Below are 11,766 nucleotides of genomic sequence, written 5' to 3' on the forward strand. Positions count from 1 at the left end.
CTGAAGTTCTCAAACCCAGACTGTTGTGGTGAGACCTCACATTAGTGAGAGAGAGAAATATACAAACAGTCCTCAAATAGTTCATGTTTTTAAAAAGAAAGCTGGCTATCCTGCTACATTTGTTTGAATAATAGCATTTTGATTAACTCTAGGTCGTTGATCACTTAAAAGTAGATGATTTTATGCTGAAAATAAATTCTTAGTACTGCTGTGTTGATACTGTAATTGAAAGAGAGTAGAGCCTCATCATAATGGTTTCGTTCAGATTTCCAAAGGACTTGGGCCTGCTGTACTAAGTCATGTGTAAATCAGAGCAGCCTGAGAACTGAATCCACATCATCTGCTGTCTGAGCAGATGTTGGGAACAAGAGAAAATGTTTGAGATCTCGACAGTGTATCAAACTGTTAATGACCATGGCCTTTACGAGGGGATGCTGTTAGGTTACTGTCTCACAGTAATACTTGTCAGACTATTTATTCCCTTGCTCAGTTTGGTTTCCTGTGCCCTTTAAAGAAACCACTGTGCCAAGTTTGCTTCCTCTTTGCTTCTGGACACCAGTAGGTGTGAAAACTTGCTTGACCTGGGTGGCAGCATGCCCAGCTGTCATCCTGAGTTCCATCTGCTCCCATCAGACTTGCCATGGTGGGAGGCTTGCCAGAAGCAGGTTTGCAGTGCGTGTGGACCCTGAATCTCTGTGCCTCTCGTGCTCTGTAACCAGAACTCTGCACACCTCATTGAAGTGATTGATGTCAGTTCTTTCAGGCACTTGAAGTGGGGCCAGGGCTGGAGCTAGTAGGGGCAGCCAAGCCTTGTTTCTCAGTTCTAGCATTTACTAAATTGTTGTTACCTGTAAACACTTGCTACTTCATCTGTAAAATGCTGATCCTGCTTTCAATCCATTAACTGCAGTTCATGTGCAAAGTTTTGTTACTTAGGAATCAGATACCAATATGAAACTGTTTCCAGTTTCTGGTGGGAGCTGGAGGATGTGTTTCTCAGCAAATTCTCACATTCGTGCTGATGTGATTTTTTGGTTTTCAACTGAAATATTAAGATAATTAACAATAAACTATCTTTATAACACAGTAATATTCTAAGTGTTGTCTTACAGTTGATTGATGTGCTACATCAATGTTTTAAAAATAACATGGGTAGGAATTGAAAAGGAAAGGTGGGTGTAATTAAGAAGCTGCTGGGGTAGGTGCTGCATAGATGAGTTCACTTACTCATCACTATGAGATTCTACTGAAAATGGAGTAATAACTCTAAATCAGGTTTGTCAGCCTGTTTCCATGCTCTGTTGAAAGTTACCAGTGCCTTTTTTTGGTTGTCTGCTTTTTGAAGCATCCTTTTGATGTCAAACTTCAGAAAGTAAATAAATAAAAATTTTGGCATCATTCTCCAGCAGGCAGTGATGCAAAGCCAGATGATTTTGTTGCCAGACTGTGACTGTGCCACTGCTGTGGCTGCAAACAGAAGGTTGACAGCACCCATTTAAAAGAGTAACAATAATACAAAAACTCATTAAATTTGCTCCTGCAGTTCTAATTTATTTCCAGTCCGTTTCTGTTCTTCCATTCAGGGAACTGATTAATAACTCACTGCCCTGCTGAAGACCTGTGATCGACACAAGCACTGCAGAATCCTTTCCACCCTTGCAGACTGTGCCTGGCAGTGTGCTATTTCCTTCCTTAAATAGAGCCTTCATGCATTCAGTGATCAGATGTGCTCCTCAGGAGCTCTCTGTTGCCTTCTTTAGACTGAATATACAGTAAAAGTGGGGCACTGTGATAACTCTTTCCTTTGAAGCCCTGGTGCTTTTCTGCGGTTGTCAGCCTTTAAACTGGGAAAGGTGAATTTTTGGTTGAGCTGCCTAAAGGCAAGTGACCTCTGCTTTGCCTTTCTCTCACTGTAGAGGCATTGTTAAGAATGCAGCTTTTCAGGCTTATGCAGGTTGTTCCTCTTTCTGAGAGGAGAGCTGTCTGTGCGGCTCTATGTGAATAACAGGTGTAGCGTTGGAGTCTTTTTATTCATCGGTTTGTCTGCACTGGGCTTTAGAAGTGTAACACAGATACTGAGAAAACGTAACCTTTCTTTCAGTAAAGATGACGTGGAAAAATGCAAACAGAAGGATTTACTGGAGCAGATGATGGCAGAGATGATTGGAGAATTTCCTGATCTTCATCGAACAATCGTCTCGGAACGGGATATTTACTTGACCTACATGCTGAAGCAAGCAGCAAAGCAGATAGAACTACCTCGGGCTTCAGAAAGTAATTGTTTTAAAGCAAATACCTTAATCAGTGTGTTCTTTGTGTGCTGTTACATATCCCAGCTCTTTGTGGGAAGACTGTGGGGTTCTGTGTGTTTATCCAAGACAGATGCCACATATCACAGAAGATTGCAGTGCTTGAAAAGTTAAGGGGCATATGATTCCCCTACTGCACCTCCTGTAGAAGAAATCTCACAAAGCAATAGACTGCTAATTATGATTCTTTTCTCGCTGTGCTGTTTAGACCTGCAAAATACTGATTAGTCTGACAGCTTCTTCAAAAGGCAGGCGTCTGGCGTTACAGCACAGCATGGGACAGTCTAGACGTGCATCACCTGTCTCGCTATCTCACCAAATTCATTGTCACCCATAGCTGCTTAGGCACAGATTTCCTGCTGAACTAATTACTTCTAATTTTCAGTATTCATCTCAATAAGCTTTGCTTATTATAAATTGGGCTCCTGGGAACCCTGGTGATATGCAACAAGTATGAACTCTGTGTGTTTCAGCAAGGCATAGGCATAATGAATATTTCTCCAGCCTTCACAAATATTTTACTGCCATGTGCAATCTGCATCCCCTTTGTTTGTGTAAAGAAATGTGTGTATATACGTGCACACATGCATACTGAAGAAAGGGTTGCTTTCTTTTCCCTGTCTTGTTTATAAGTGCTTCAGTGCAGACCTCTGACACTGTCTCCTGATTGTAAAAATAATGTACTACTTCTTGCACTTCCCTTGTCTACTATTACTTCAATGTTGACTTGGTGAAGCTTCACCAAAAACATATTGTTAGTGCAGGTAATGTAATCAAAGGAGGCATAGAATCATTAAGGCTGGAAAAGACCTCTGAGATCATCTAGTCCAACCGTTCATGCATGCATTCAGTCATTCAATCAAAGGAGCAGACTGAAAAGTAAGTTTCATTGTTATTCTTTGCTGGATCATAAGCCACAAAGAAGAATTGTGTAGTGAGTCCTTTGTTGTTCTTTTTTCCTTTCTTTAATTCTACCTTAAGAGCAGAGTTTGTGAATCACAGGTTCACTGAATGCCTGGGAAACTGAATGGGTTTTACATGCATTGCAGAGGATTTAAAATAAAAGATGGGACTGCAAATGACGAGAACGTGAATGCATCACCTGACTGACAGTCCTCTGCTGCAATGTTTTACTAAATGAGACAGTGCCAGAGGTGGTTTTCCTAAGCTGCATGTCACTATTATTATTACTTTTCTCATATTGTTCTCATGACACATTACCAATTTTCCCAGTGAGGGAGACGTAATCCAAAAAGTTTTGGGATTAATGCATCAGTTTCTCCTGAATGTTGGCTGGTAGATGGGAGGTTAGGGTGGGAGCTGTGCTGTGTTGTGGTGGAATGGTGACCAGCTACCCGGCTGCTGCACTCTAACAGCACAGGTTTTGCTGTTTCTTGCTGAGGCCAGGTCTGTAACGGCACCTCTGTAACAGGGTCAGGTCTGATCTCAGGCCCTGTTCTCTGGCTGTCCATGGCTGCCAGCCTGTGCCTTCCCAGTACTGGGATTTATGCCAGCTGTCCAAAGCTGTGAGCAAAGCTCTTCTTGGGAGAGAGCAAAGACCAGGGCCATACCCCATAAGCAGCACAGAAGCATGACCCACACAGGGTGGGGAAGAGATGGATTTGGAGGCTCAGCAGAGCTTGCATCTGGAGGCTGGAGTGTGAGCCCTACCCAGTTCTGCTTACTGGAACAAACATTTCCTGACAATAAGAAGTTATGCTAAGTTTGAGGGGAAAAATAAAAAGAGGAAGAAAAGCAACAAATTAAAAACATGAGGCATTGGGTGAGACATGGAATATGTGTGATTTTTGATGTGTAGTAACGAGTCTCTGCTGCTTAGAAAATGCTGTCTTGTAATCTTGCACGTTACCTGTTCATTTGTAGCTTGAAACTGGTTCTTCTACAAATGTGTTCCTTTGTTTCCATCTCTTCCCTAGCTGAACCTAGGAAATACATCCCTGCTGTTGTAGTTGGTGTGGTTGGGATGGGTCACGTACCTGGAATTGAAAAGAACTGGAACTCTGACTTAAACATTCAGGAAATAATGAGGTATGTCATGTCATCCTTCCCCATGTCTTGCCATAGCAGCTTCACTTGCTCAAAGTCAGCAATGATTGGTTTGTTTGGAGGTTTCTTGGTCTTTTGTCACAGCTTAAAGAAATGCCACTGCTGTAATTGCTGCCCTGTCAGCTCACTGACTTGCTGTGCCGACTGCGTACAGCAAAGGAACAGAAACTGCCAAAGGAAGGGAGTAAAAACAATAGATAGTGGTATATTGAGGGAAGGTGGGGTGAGAAAATGCCACTGTCTGGAGGAAAAAGTCTGTCAGTCTACACCCAAAGGCTTTTCAAGTGAGAATTCAAATGTGGTCTGTATAGAAAGTGACCACAACAGGCTTCTGGCCTAGCATACTTCAGTATGGGCAATGTTCAAGCCACAGATTTTCACTCCAGTGTAACTGATAAAATAGGTGTATGTGCTTTATAAAAGAAGAAACTGTTCAGATTGTATCCTGTAAAGCCACAGAGGCTGGGACTTAGCAAAATGTATGAGGGATTACAGCAGGACCTGTTAGTATGGGTAGGGCCTGCAGTGCTGTAGGACAACTAAGTGGAAGAGTTACCAGTATCTTTCCTAAAAGCTGAGCATTGCCTTAACTTCACTTTTTAAAACAATATAAAGCAAATTATGTTTGAAAGGTTACTATGCTAAGATTCTTCTCATTGGAATCCTTCTTGGTTCGTGCTGCTGCAGTGCAGTTGCAGAGCAGTTGCATCTTTGTGTTAGTGACTGCCACCTACTGCAAGGCTGGAGTTCTTAACATTTCTACACGTTAGGTCTTTATGTGTTGCAAAATGACTTTGGAAGTCCTCTGAATCAAAACGTGCGCGTTTCTCAGGTGCCTGTTTGTTCCAGCTCTGCAGATGTTCACCACTGTTTTATGTCTCTTTTGCCCCAGTGTGCCTCCTCCATCAGCTTCAAGTAAGATTTTCAAATTTGTCATAAAAGCAACAGTTTTTGGACTGATGGGTTATGGCTGCTACCGAATAGGTCAAAGGACGGTTCAGTTTATTCTCTCGATGCCAGCAGCACAAAGCTATCTCCAGAAGCTGACAGAAATAAGGTCTCAGCACTGAACGTAAGTGGAGGCACAACGTGAAGAAAGTGGCTGAGAAAGGCGATGGAGGCAACAAATGTGAAAGAAGAAGGAAATGAGGATTCTACTCAGAAGCGATGGGTGTGGAGCAAAGCTGAATTGCTGTATAATAAAAGATTTGATACTGAATTTACACCAGCTATGATCTGATGAATAAGTTTGATTCCTGGTGCGTTGCATGAAACCACATGATTCCAGATTGAGGCAAATGTAATACGTGCACAAATATATATTATATATATCTATACGGTGTGTGTATATATAATATATATTAATAATGATGTAGTACAGACAGCTTAAAGAGTGTATGCTCGTGACTTTTTTTCCAGGAGAACAGAACACCAAGTAACCAAATTGGCTGCATCTGCTGTGAAATTCAGGGACACTTGCTGGAGTGATTGATTTTCTTTCCTCGGGTATAATAATACCTAGCGGTCCTTTCTGGTGCCAGACACTTTACACGTAATGCAGAAGGGCATCTTCTCAATGTGTGTTTTATACTTAAAAACATGTAGGCTTTTTAAAGACTTGAAAGCTTTCCAAAAATGTCAGAACTGTACAGGCAGCTGTATGTTCTCCACTCGGATTTCTTTACAAGCCTTACTGAAGAACGGAAGCGCTGCCTTTAGATTGCATCCCTCCTTACCACCACCGGTTGAATTGTCTTCTGCATAGAGAAGGTAGAGCCACGCCATCAGAATGCAATGTGTCAGATGTTTACAGGACACTCTGTTCCTTTAGATTAGGTTATTTAAAGTGTATTGTTTAGCCAAATCCTGCTGGATTCAGTATTGTAAATTTGAGACTAGAACTACTGTACAGGTTTTGTTTCTCGGACCTTTCGTTATCGGGACAAGAAGTCTGGAATTGATCGTACCTGCTCCTCATTTTTGATACATGAAAATATTTTATTTATCAATGTAATTTCTCAGTGGATGAATATTTTAATCTATTTAATAGAAAAGCAATGTTCAACTTAGTTTTTCAAACTAGCGATAGCATTTTATTTGGGTTACCTGCTATTTATACATAGAATAATGGGTACATCAGACTGCTGTGATTTTTAAGATTTTCCAGAACAGCCATCTGTCACCCATCTCTTTTACTTTATCATTTGGGCTGATACATAATAGGAGGTTTTGGTACCATTTATACGGGATTTTCGATGATTGTGAAGTGCCCTCTGCAATCAGCTGCTCCCAGTTCCGCAGTGCAGACAGCTTTGATTGGCATATCAGAGTTTTAACCCGATGTATTTCAACAGAGTCCCATTTGCTCCTCAGGCTCATATACAGTTGCTCACTGATTAAAGTGGGGTTTTTGTTTTTACTGATTTCTTTTGTGACTGAAAGATGAGAACCAGTGTGCGAGGCAAGAGGAGGAAAACAACACGTTGTACTTTGAGTTTCCTTGCTGCTTTCAGTTGGTTCAATAAAATCAACAGGCTGGGTGAATGTCAAACAGCAGGGTGAATGTCCAGAGCCTTGTGCTGGAGGTCGTCCCACAAAGCCTGTTGGTGGCTGGAGGCCTGTATGCGTACCTGCCAGGCCCTGCACTGTGCTGGCAGTGGCTTTGCTGGGATCCGGTCTGTCCATGCAGCCCGATGCTCTGCTGCCTCGCGCTCTGCAGATGCTGTGTGTCCCCCTGCAGCAAATCCCTGAAGTACGTGTTCATCTTCAAACCTATGAAATCAAACCCAGTCCTGCACTTATCACAATGCATGGTGTGTTTCTGGATCTGGGCCTTAGAGCTGTGCAGGGAATAAACCTGAGCAAATGAGAATGGCAGCAATTCATACTTTGTGAACACAAAAATGTGATGGTGATACAGAGTGGGATGGAGTCAGGTCCTTCTCGTTTTCCATCAGTCGGTGCTTGAGGAGCCCCCAGCCATCTCTTGTGAGACTGAAAACCACATTGATGAACTTTTTGGAGAAGACTGGAGTGACTGCCTCCATTCTGCTTCCTGACTTTTTGTAAAGGTGTAATGCATTGTTTACAGTTCGGCAGTCCTATTTGAATAATTCTATTCCATGTTACATTATTAAGAGATGAAAGCAGAAGCTTGACCTCCTTCTTCTCCTGGCTCTCCTGACATACCAAAATATTGTTGTTGTCTTTTCTTGTTTTTGTTTTTGTTGTTTTGAATTTGGTTTTGTTTGGCTTACTTTTTTTTTTTGAGGTCTTTTAGCTGTTAGAGTTCAAAATATATCGATGTCTTGCTTTAAGATACCTACTGATCTTTAAGGTATCTGCAGATATTGTGAAAGCTCTGTAGATCTTTCATATCTGTGCTCAGGTAATTTTACACAAAGGAAAACAAATCTAAGGTAAACTTTAGACATGAGCCTTAAACTCGGGTGGGACTAATGCTAGACAGTAGTCATGGAGCATTCTCGCAGACTTGACATCATATGCTGTTTAGAAGTGTAAGCTGTCCACTTGTTGATCAGCCATTATCAGCAGTTACTATCTTGAGTCTTTGTTTCACTTTTTCTTCTTTCTTTTTAAGCATATCATCAGCAGATATGAAGGAGGCTGTCTGGGGACAGAACTTGCAGTTTCTCCTCGCTGTTGCAAACTGGCCCACGTATGCACTGTTTGCTCAGTGGCACTTGAAAGCCCGATGGATTTGCAGTCCTGTCTGTCAGTCCTGTGAATCCAAACCCGACTGCTCAGTGTTGTGTATCTGATGTGTTGTACTGTCTGTGTAACAATCAGTGTTTTAGGTCCATTCTTTTCTGTTCTAGTCAGTCCTCTCAGTGTTAGAGCATCCTGTAAAACTTAACTCTGTTGAACTGTCCCAGCCCTGCCTCAGCCTTACGAAGCCATACTGTATTTTTTTGGTGACATGTACATCTGTTTCATGCGTTTGTACATGTAATGTAATTTGAAGTATTTTTAACAATGTGTGCCTTTACTCTAAAGTGATTTAAATCAAACAGCAGTATGTTCTATGATATAAAAAAATAAAATATTTTAGCCACCGTTTCTGTTGAAGGCATTTATTTTCCACATTAATTAGTGTTTTTGAGAACAAACGCTGGTTAGGTAGATCTGGTACACAGCATTTTGATAACCCAGCATATTTTTCTGAGCAGGAGCTGCAGTTGGAGCAAACACTTCCACTGAGGGGCATCTGGCTTTGATAATGAAGTAAGAAAACCACTTTTTCTGCTCCTGCACTTTTCCATTGGAGAAAAGGCTGCATTTCCCTCTCTTACTAAACACATGGAGACTAACTTCCCAATGGGAGAAGCATCTAAAGTGATAGTTCACAATTAGGTATGGAGGATGGTTGAGTTTTTTCGGTTGTCTCATTTCTTTTCTTCTAACTTCTGTGGTGCCTGGTTGTGCCAGGAGCTGACAGCCTTAGTCCCAGCCCAGCAAGATGCTTGAGCACCTGACATCGGCCACAAGCAGTCCCTTCTGTTTGCAGGCCTGTTCTCTGCATGGGAATCAAAGACAATGTGAAAAGGTGTTGAGTCCGTAGCAAAACATTCAATCTTCTGCAATTGAGCCAGGTAAGACCACTTCTTTAAAAGGAGGAAGGAGAACTGTTACTAAAAGATCCAGGTTTTGTGCTGTAAGCTATAAGTAGGTAGCCAAGTGGATAACCACCACTTGTCAGTCAGCACGCCGTGCCTCTTGGTTAAGTGTGCAAAGCAAAGCTGTCCACGTGCACTTCTGTACTCCTTGATTCAGCAGAAGCCTCCAATGCTTTGAGCTGTGGTTTGGCTTACATTGTGAAATGCTGCTGAGAGTGGCAGCTGCTGTGTCAGGGACTGCACTGCTCCGTCAGCCAGCTGGCCAAGGTTGTGTTTATAGAATCATAGAATAGAATCATAGAATCACTACGGTTGGAAAAGACCTAAAAGATCACCCAGTCCAACCGTTCACCTATTCCCAATAGCTCCTACTAAACCATGTCCCTCAACACAACATCCAGTTATAATGCATCCTTTTCTGTACTCAACTTAAAAAACTGATTTAGTGGTGAGCTAACAGTGCCTAAATGCCCCCCTGGAAGCTGCTCCTGTTTGTGTGCTTTGAGAAACATTGAAGAAGCTCTGGCTGGGAAACATCTGGGTGCCAGGCAGAAGTGGGAGCTACACGTGGAAGGAACACTGTTGCCTATGAAACTCAAAGGTCTTGAGTACACATTTTCCTGTTTCTAAGATTTTAATAAACTTTCATTTTTAGATTTGAGTGTTCTGAGAGTGACTTTATTGTGAGATGAGAGCTTTACTTTTTATTATTTGTAGGAGCAGGGTCACTTTTCCAGCTGTGAGTGACGGACCGAACTCAGTGCGATGCCGAATGCTCTGCAGTGTGTTGAAATGTGCGCTGAAAAGGTCAACCACATACCACGGTGAGCTTAGAACAGCTGACGTCTGTCTGGTGCCTGCTCAGGTGGAAAAAGGCAACCACGTTTTTATTTCTATTCTCCCAGCAGCAGCAGCAGGCATCCACCAGCAGCTCTTCTGTGTCAGGCTGTAGGATTGGGGACGGGGGTGGGTGAAGCAGCTGTTGTGCACAGCACTCCTTGCAGATGCAGATGGGTTCGTCTAATCATCTGCTTGGCTGCTGCTTGTCTTCTGTGTGTTGCAGTCTTACCCAGGGGGAGCTCTGGGGAGGGGGGGGGGGGGCAGGAAAGAGGGGGCTGCCCTTATCTCTATACCACAGGAGGGAAAGGGGTGGCAGCTGGGTGGGGGAGGAGAGTGGTAAGACCTTCCCCTCAGGTTCTGCTCTGGCTTCTCAGGTAGCTCTGAGCCAGGGACTGATGTGCAGCCAGCCAAGGGGAGGCTCGAGGTTTTGTCTATCCTTTGCAGTACTGCCCCTGGGCAGCTTTAGTGGGACTGTTCTGAGGGGAAAAGTGCATGCTTCCACTTTCATGTGTGGCATCCAAGATATGTGGTGCTTACTCATGAGGATCGGTGCATGACATGGAGGAATTAAAAAAAACAAAGGTTTATCTGTAGCATTATTTCAGTTTACTTAGGATGCATCCCCTCCAAAGCAGTATTCTGGTAACACATCCCTGCTTTTGGCTACAAAGGTGATTTGATTTTGCAAACTGGACAAAGGAATGTAGGGTGCCATTTTCATGAGGGTGTGCTGGTCATTGACACACTGTGTCTCTGCAGCCAGCGAGGGTCCCACCTGCCAGCTCCAGCAGGGGTCAGAACCTCGGTCATTTGCCACGAAACAACTGCTGAGGGTTTCTATGCATCGCCAGTCAGTGTGCTCTGATACAACTGGAAAGAAAGTACAAGTGATAGTTCAGTGCCATCTACCGACTGCACGCGGGGTGCCTTTGAATATCAGTGAGGATGGACCTGAGGATATTCTTCAGAGTAGATTTAGTGCATGAACCTTGGAGGAAACTGGGCTTTGTCCATCACCAACAGGTTGCCCAGCAATAGCTACAGCAGCACAGAGGGGCACCCTGAACAGAGACTTGCGTGCAAAAAGTGTGATTATTTTGCCTCTAGGGTACTTCATGAAAAATATAGGATCACACTGCTAGAGAATTTCCTTCTTATGCTTCACTTTTTTTTCTTTCTTTCTTTTTAATAAGAACCATTACCCTCGGGTAAGACCCAACCTCCAGGAAAGTCCCAGCTCTTCTCTTGCTCTCCTTGAAGCTGCTATTCTCCATAAAGCTGCTACCACTATTGCTGAGGGACTGCTGTTCTCTGAAGGGAGCTGGAGACTCTTTCTCACCAAAAATCACACGTGCTGTGCCCAGCCTGCCAGGCTCCCAGTGCCTCTCTGACCTGAGACAGAATGGGAGCGCTTTGGGGACCCACAGGAATCACAGAATCACAGGGCTTGGAAGGGACTTCTACAGATCATCGAGTCCAGCCCCCTTGCCAAAGCAGGTTCCCTACACCAGGTCACACAAGTAGTGTGTCCAGGCAGGTCTTGAGTATCCCCAGAGAAGGAGACTCCACAACCCCTGTGGGCAGCCTGTTCCAGTGCTCCGTCTGCAGCCTGGATGGTTTCTCTGTTTGGGGAATTTCAGCCTCACTGCTCTTCACTGAGGGATTTCCACACACAGGTGCACTCATCACAGCACTGCTGGATATGTGTATCCAGGCCTCGCTGCCCTACACGTGCTCCCTGGGACACCCAGATACACTGGAGGAAGGCTTGTGGCACCCAGCACTTCTGCAGCATGGGCCACACGCACAGCTTGTGACTGTGCCAAGCTTTGGCTCTCCCTTGTTGGAGCAATTACTCAAAATGTACTTGAGGCAAACTGTTTATTGGCTGATGAACACAACTGTTTATTGGC

General features: G+C 43.6%; 1 protein-coding gene across 2 annotated transcripts in view; it reads left to right on the forward strand.

Annotated features, from left to right (window-relative positions):
• TRABD (TraB domain containing) overlaps nt 1–10,090 on the forward strand; it is a 34,352-nt gene extending 24,262 nt beyond the window's left edge. For both annotated transcript variants that reach the window (XM_048941613.1, XM_048941683.1), the window contains 3 exons: nt 2,102–2,274; nt 4,247–4,358; nt 5,269–10,090. In XM_048941613.1, the coding sequence (XP_048797570.1) occupies nt 2,102–2,274; nt 4,247–4,358; nt 5,269–5,446 (463 nt within the window). In that variant the 3' untranslated portion in view covers nt 5,447–10,090. The remainder of the gene's footprint in view (nt 1–2,101; nt 2,275–4,246; nt 4,359–5,268) is intronic.
• Nucleotides 10,091–11,766: the final 1,676 nt, after the last annotated feature.

Source organism: Lagopus muta, chromosome 1 (genome assembly GCF_023343835.1).
Source record: "Lagopus muta isolate bLagMut1 chromosome 1, bLagMut1 primary, whole genome shotgun sequence".
Classification (NCBI taxonomy): Eukaryota; Metazoa; Chordata; class Aves; order Galliformes; family Phasianidae; genus Lagopus; species Lagopus muta.